At 45.3% G+C, this 7,012-nt stretch overlaps 1 protein-coding gene across 1 annotated transcript; it reads left to right on the top strand.

Annotated features, from left to right (window-relative positions):
* The first annotated feature begins 1,151 nt into the window (after positions 1 to 1,151).
* On the top strand, positions 1,152 to 6,699 carry Tmem167b (transmembrane protein 167B). The gene is made up of 3 exons (XM_042680598.1): positions 1,152 to 1,297; positions 5,091 to 5,222; positions 6,526 to 6,699. The coding sequence occupies exons 1-3, from the start codon at positions 1,288 to 1,290 to the stop codon at positions 6,606 to 6,608; spliced, it is 225 nt and encodes a 74-aa protein (XP_042536532.1). The 5' UTR covers positions 1,152 to 1,287; the 3' UTR covers positions 6,609 to 6,699.
* Positions 6,700 to 7,012: the final 313 nt, after the last annotated feature.

Here is a 7,012-nt window from a genome sequence, read left to right as displayed (position 1 = left end):
TAGTGGTGACATTTCCGATTTGTTCTGATAGGATGATAATGACAGTGCTATAGCATAAATTTGTGTTCTGCCTCATATGGAATTCCTTAAGATTCAGCTTTGTTCTTCAGTATGTTCTCTTGGCATTGTATCTGATTTTAGCACCTGAGCCTATTGGGAAATAGGCCAGTTCTGCTTTTTATCTTGGACAGAAATGGGCTTTATTCTGAAGGCCTGGGGAATATAAGGTGGGGGATGGAGTCAACTATGGACAATGCCTGATTCTTGAGCCCTGGTGTTGCTGCTCTCTTTATTAAAAAAATTTATCAAGGTTACAGTTAAATAAGTAAGGAAGTGAGTATATTTCTTGTCGAAATTGTTACCCCCTCCTTCATTTTCTCCCACTCCCCCCCCCCAAGTTGTACAGATCATTTCCAACGTATTGTCTTGTATCATTGTTGCATTGGTTCCCCCTTTGTCCTTTGTCTCAACTTTTTTTTTTTTTTTAGTTCCCCTTCCCTTTCCTAATTCAGATAAATGTATATACAATACCCAGGGCACCAAAATCAAATACAGTGACAACAGGGGATAAACCATAGCGGGGGAAACACAAAAGAAATCAGAAGCGAGGAATCCATGGAGCATTCCTCAATGTAATAAAGGCTGTGTATGACAAACCTACAGCCAGCATTGTACTCACTGGCAAAAAGCTAAAGCCAGTTCCTCTAAATTCAGGAGAGACACAAGGATGTCCGCTCTCTCCACTCCTCTTCAATGCAGTATTAGAATGTCTAGCTAGAGCAATAAGACAAGATGCAAACATCAAGGGATCCAAACAGGGAAAGAGGAAGCAAGATTCTCCTGCTCTTCTTAAATGGAAGCTTGAGATGACCAACCCTCTGCGAGGCAGGTGGACTGTTGATTGCAAACCTATACACGTCCAGTGCGGTAAACCCCAAGCTTTACTTTTTCCAACACACGGGGCACCGCCAGGCCAAATCCCAGCACCGGCTCCATAAGGAGCCTCGGTGGAGACGACCGCCCAGCAAGCTTCGACAGACTAAGCTCTCCTCGCCCTACGTCAGCACGCAAGCAGCCTCCGCGCCACCCCCTCCTCCAGTTCGGCGATCCGCTTACGATGCCTGCTTGCGTTCGGCTCTCGCCTCTCTGTCCTTGCGCTTGCGCGTTAGGGTTCCTGCCTGTAGCTTCGGCCGGATCGGGAAGTGTCAAGCGGGAGCCGGGTGTCCCCGCCTTCGCCGCTCCCGCCGCCGAACCCGGGGACCCTTCCCCAGGCCGGGCCCAGCCGCCATGACGAACGGTGAGACCCAGGGCTTGAAGCGAATGGTGGGAGAAAAGGACCGGGAGGGGTGGGGGAACGTGGCGGGAGGAGCCCGGACTGACGTGGCCGCTCTCCCCGCCCCCTCCCAGCCCGGCCCCCCTGGGCCTCCGGGCGACCCGAACTCTTACCAGCTATCTCCCCCTGCGGCGCCCCGAACTCCTGTCTGCTAGTCACCCGTGCAGGGCCTGCACCCCGAGGTTTGATCCCTACTCCCTGGCCTTCTCTTTCCATTCCTAGAAGTTCGTCCTGCCCCTTTGGGGTAGCCAGGCACCCTGGAACTAGTGCTGGTTAGCCTCAGGGAGGAGAGTCTTCTCCTCCCGGCCTCCAACATGCTCATTGCTTTGGACCGGGAAATCACCGAGGATGCCCTACCTTGGGAGGGGATGGTAAATGTAAACCTCCCCTCAATTCCCCGAAGCCTTCTCTCTCTCTCTCTCTCTCTCTCTCTCTCTCTCCCCCTCTCCCCCTCTCTCTCTCTCCCTCTCTCTCTCCTCTCTCTCTCTCTCTCTCTCTCTCCCCCTCTCCCCCTCTCTCTCTCTCCCTCTCTCTCTCCTCTCTCTCTCTCTCTCTCTCTCTCTCTCTCTCTCTCCCCCTCTCCCCCTCTCCCCCTCTCTCTCTCTCTCCCTCTCTCTCCTCTCTCTCTCTCTCTCTCTCTCTCTCTCTCATGTTTTAGAAAGCCTCTTTGAATCTAAGGTCCTAGCAGGATGATCCCATCTGGAGCTCCTGGCTGCTACAGCCAAGAATGAAATTAGACGTTGCCTTTTCTAAATAATGTAGCAGGCTGTACCAAATACTTCATCAAATACTTCATAGTGGTTTTTTTTTGTTTTTGGTAGTTGTTTGTTTCTGAATTCCTGGGAAGGGTAGGAAGCAGCACCTTTATGGTTTTGAGAGTCGGTCTTACAGGATAAAAGACAAAGACTTTTAGGCAATGTAGTTTTAAGGGGCACAGGAATGTTTTTGTCCAAAAGTACCTTGTCCATACCTCTGGCACCGACGATCCAAATTTCCCTGTGAGAATTTTGGTATTTTTCTAAAAAGAAGACTTAGTAGAGAAAGAGTAGCACAGAAAGGTATCATTCTTTATAAAAACTTACTGTAGCCGGGCGCTGGTGGCTCACGCCTGTAATCCTAGCTACTCAGGAGGCTGAGATCTGAGGATCGCGGTTCAAAGCCAGCCCGGGCAGGAGAGACCGTGAGACTCCTATCTCCAATAAACCACCAGAAAACCGGAAGTGGCGCTGTAGCTCAAGTGGTAGAGCGCTCGCCTTGAGCTGAAGAGCTGAGGGACAGCGCCCAGGCCCAGAGTTCAAGCCCCCACGACCGACAAAAAAAAAAAACAAAAAACTTACTGTATCTATCTCTTGAGAGTTTTACTGAAGGAAGGGAGGTAGTGTTGTCCCAAGGACACTTATTGATTAGATCAATAACTATTTGGAGCTTCCTGAGTAGTCTTAGATCTCATGATACTACATATATTACTCAGAAGAAGAATATAATTTTGAGAAATAAAAGAGCGTTTTAGTAATTTCTGAATAAATTTTGTCTCTAGTCAATTCATTTTGTGTACTTGTATAACTACTTACTGATATAGTAATGTTTTATATACGTAAGTTCAAGCTGAGCACCAGTGGATCAGGCCTCTATTCCTGAGATATGAGGATTAAGGTTCATTTCCAGCCTAGGCAGATAGACCCAAGAGACTTACCTCCGATTAGCCAGCATAAAGCCTGAAGTGGAAGCTAGACTTGAGGAAAACAGCGAAGCTAAAGTGTGAGGCCTTGAGTTCAAGCCCCATTACTGGCAAGCCCCATTACTGGCAAAAAAAAAAAAGAGAGAGAGAGAGAAGAAAAAAAAGACTTTAAAACTTTCCACTATGCTTTGGCACTGGTAGCTCACACCTGTAATCCTAGCTATTCAAGAGGCTGAGATCTGAGGATCACAGTTCAAGCCAGCCCTGTCAGGAAAAAGTTCGTGAGACTCTTTAACTTCCAATTAACCACCAGGAAGCTGGAAGTGGAGAGTTCAAGCTCTGAGACAGACAAAAAGAAGGAAGGAAGGAAGAAAGAAAAAGAAAGAAAGGAAGGACACTATTATTCTGAAGGACACTATTATTCTGTCATAAGTTTGGTTTATCAATATTCATAATTCATAAAGTATAAACTAAACATAGGAAAATTGAAGTCACGAATACTAACTGGTAATTTCCATTAAGTTTTAGTTCCTTAACATATTCTTTATTAACAGATGCAGGTGTGAAAAACTTGACTAAACACCAAGTTCTCCTTTATCGCTGGAGTGATTAATAACACGTGTAGTTCTGAGGAGGGGAGTGAGATGGGTATTGATATGTAGCTAAGGCTGGCTTTAAACTCCCTATGTAGCCCTAAGTTGACATAGAACTTCTGGTCCTCTGCTTCTTCTCCAAGTGCCAAGATTACAAGTGTGGTTTATTTATTTATTTATGTATTTATTGGTGTGTGTGTTTGTGTGCATTTGTGTATGTGTGTGAGTACTGGGACTTAAACTCAGGAGCCTGGGTCTTGTTCTTTAGCTGTTTTGTTCAAGGCTGGCACTCTACCACTTGAGCTGCAGCTCTATTTCTGGCTTGTAGATGGGTAATTGGAGGTAAGAGTCTCATGGTCTTTTCAGCCCAGGCTGGCTTTGAACTGAGATCTTCAGATATCAACCTCCTGAGTAGCTAGGATGTGAGCCATTGGTTCCCTACAAGTGTGGTTTTTGTTGTTGTTCCTTCCTTCCCTTCCTTCCTTCCTTCTTTCCCTTCCCTCCCTCCCTTCCTCCCTCCCTCTTTCCTTTCCTTTCCTTTCCTTTTCTTTTTCTGCTGTGGGGCTTGAACTCAGGGCTTGGGCACTGTCTCTAAGCCTTTTTGCTCAATGTAGCACTCTACCACTTTGAGCCACCTCTGGATTTCTGGTAATTAATCGGAGATAAGAATCTCATGGACTGGGGGCTGAGAAGGTGGCTCAGTGGTAGAGCGCATTCCTTGCATGCCAGAGGCCCTGGGTTTGATTCCTCGGCACCACATAAGCAAAAAGAAAAAAGCCGGAAGTGGCACTGTGGCTCAAGTGGTAGAGCGCTAGCCTTGAGCTGAAGAGCTGAGGGACAGTGCCCAGGCCCAGAGTTCAGGCCCCATGACCGGACCCAAAAAAACACAAAAACAAACAAACAAACAAAAAACAAAGAATCTCACGGACTTTCCTGATAGGGCTGGCTTCGAATTGTGATCTTCAGATCTCAGCCCCCAGAGTAGCTAGGATTACAGGCATGAGCCACCAGTGCCCAGCTTGTTTTGTTTTTTAGACAAAGTCTTGCTAAGTAATGCCCTTGCTGTGGAACCCAAGCTGGCCTCAAATTCATGATCTTCCTGTTTTAGTCCACTGAGTGCTGAGATTATAAGGTGTGCTCCACCTAGCCCTGCTAATACTTATTTATGCTCAAACAAAAAGATGAACACCTCTTCTGCCTATTGCTTGCACTAGTCATTCCTGGGAGGCTGATTCCACATAAACAAATACACTCTGCTCAGTATTTCTAGGTCTTGAAAGGTGAGAGGAAGGGTTCAGTGAAGTTGTAAGGGGGATATCTGCCAGCAATTTGAGGAAAATAAAGTAACATTGTCAGTACTCTGTCAAATGTTGGCACTGCCAGTTGAGATGGTCATAGTGATACATTCTGTCCTTCCTAGAATTCTCAGCAGGATCACCTATCCTAAACTAGATCAGCACCAAAAGTTTTCTTCTTTTTGTGACAGTATACTCCTTGGATGGGATTCTGGTGTTTGGTTTGCTCTTTGTTTGCACCTGTGCCTACTTCAAGAAAGTACCTCGTCTCAAAACCTGGCTGTTATCAGAGAAGAAAGGAGTTTGGGGTGTGTTTTACAAAGGTAGGTCATGTCTGGCCAGGGAGGGAAGATGTCATCTCTGGACAGTATGCTATAAACCAGAGATGTAATAGGCTGGGATTGTATTTGGCCCACTTTTAGGGAAAAAAAAATCCCTGAGATGGAATCTGAGTATGCAAATGAAGACACGTATCAAAGATCTCAATGTAAAATAATCATTTCCAAAATGAAGAGAGGAGGTAAATTGTAAATTTGTTGTTACTTAAAACATAATTGTTGCAGATGCCGATGACTAAGGTCTGTAATCCTAGCCACTCAGGAAGCTGAGATCTGAGGATCATGGTTCCAAGTCAGCCTGGCTCATAAGACTCGTATCTCCAATTAACCACCAAAAAGTTGGAAGTAGAGCTGTGGTTCAAGTGGTAGACCACTAGCCTTGAGCAAAAAAGTTCAGTGCCCAGGGCAAAGAACAAAAGTATACAAGTGTTGGATGTGGTGCTACATATCTGTAATCTGGGAAGACTGAGGAGGAAATATCTTTTTTTTTTTTTTGGTCGGTCGTGGGGCTTGAACTCTGGGCCTGGGCGCTGTCCCTCAGCAATTCAGCTCAAGGCCAGCACTCTACCACATGAACCACAGCGCCACTTCCAGTTTTCTGAGTGGTTTATTGGAGATAAGAGTCTCATGGACTTTTCCTGACCGGGCTGGCTTTGAACCTCGGTCCTCAGATCTCAGCCTCCTGAGTAGTTAGGATTACAGGAGTGAGCCACCTGCGCCTGGCTAGGAAATACCTTAAGTTCAAAGCAGACCCTCTTTCTGAGGGGGTCTGAGGGGATGGCATGTTTATACACAATGAAGTAATTTTAGGTGGGCCTGGAATCCCTTCCCTCAGTGGAAGTAGTATTTTCCAACTGACTTTATCCCCTCAATTTTCTATAAAGCAAGTATGGGAATCTCTATTAAGTTACAATTTCATTAACTTAAATGTATTTTTATGTTTTATTTGATCTGGAATCCTTCCTACCTGAATCCTTTTTCAAAATAGGATAAAATAAAAACAAATGGTGTATTTACATAAAACCTAGCCTATAGGGGTAATATTAAAAAAAGATTCCCAGATTCTTTTATTGTCAAGGTGATGTACAGAGGGTTGCAGTTACATATGTAAGGTGGTGAGTACAGTTCTTCACGAACTTGTTATCCCCTCCTTCCTAGATTCTAGGTAGGTCTCTTCCTCTGTAACATCTGTAACACTTGACCTTTTCACAATATTACTTTGAAAGAAAGACTTTTATGAAGGTCAGGATGTAATGTAATTTCTTCTCTCTTTATTTTTGTCTGCTAGCTGCTGTGATTGGAACCAGGCTGCATGCTGCAGTGGCAATAGCCTGCATTGTAATGGCCTTCTACGTCCTGTTTATAAAATGAATTCAAAAGTATTCAACTCACCAACTGCCAACCAAGGGGATGGGAGTGAAGAACCTGTCAAAGGCCTGGACCCAGTGTGGGCGAGTTCTGCTAAAATCAATGTCCCCAAGATGACACCATAGCATTTGCCCCTGCCATATCTGGGCAAAATTCTCCATGGTTACAGACATTATTTATGATTCAGGGGACCGGAAAGCCAACTTCCTTTGATCTGTGTATAAGTCAGTCCTCAGAGGCAAGGATATAGTGTCCAGATAAATTATACCCCCTGGTGATAATATTATATATATACTTCCTGGTTAAAGACTTGTCACTCTACTGGTTGTAGCTCTGTGGCAGAGCATTGACCCAGCATACTCAAGGTCTTGGGTTCTATCCCTAGTATTGCAAAAAGAAAACTGAAG

This window comes from Dipodomys spectabilis, unplaced genomic scaffold (assembly GCF_019054845.1).
Source record: "Dipodomys spectabilis isolate Male_0828 unplaced genomic scaffold, ASM1905484v1 ptg000002l, whole genome shotgun sequence".
In the NCBI taxonomy this organism is placed as follows: Eukaryota; Metazoa; Chordata; class Mammalia; order Rodentia; family Heteromyidae; genus Dipodomys; species Dipodomys spectabilis.
Note: the sequence above shows the minus strand (reverse complement) of the source record. Positions and strands in the feature narration are given on the sequence as shown.

Bases quoted from the DNA above. Each gene is read 5' to 3' on its own strand.
- Tmem167b (XM_042680598.1), top strand. The intron at 5,223-6,525 runs GTAGGTCATGTC...TTTGTCTGCTAG, and splicing joins TTGGGGTGTGTTTTACAAAG to CTGCTGTGATTGGAACCAGG.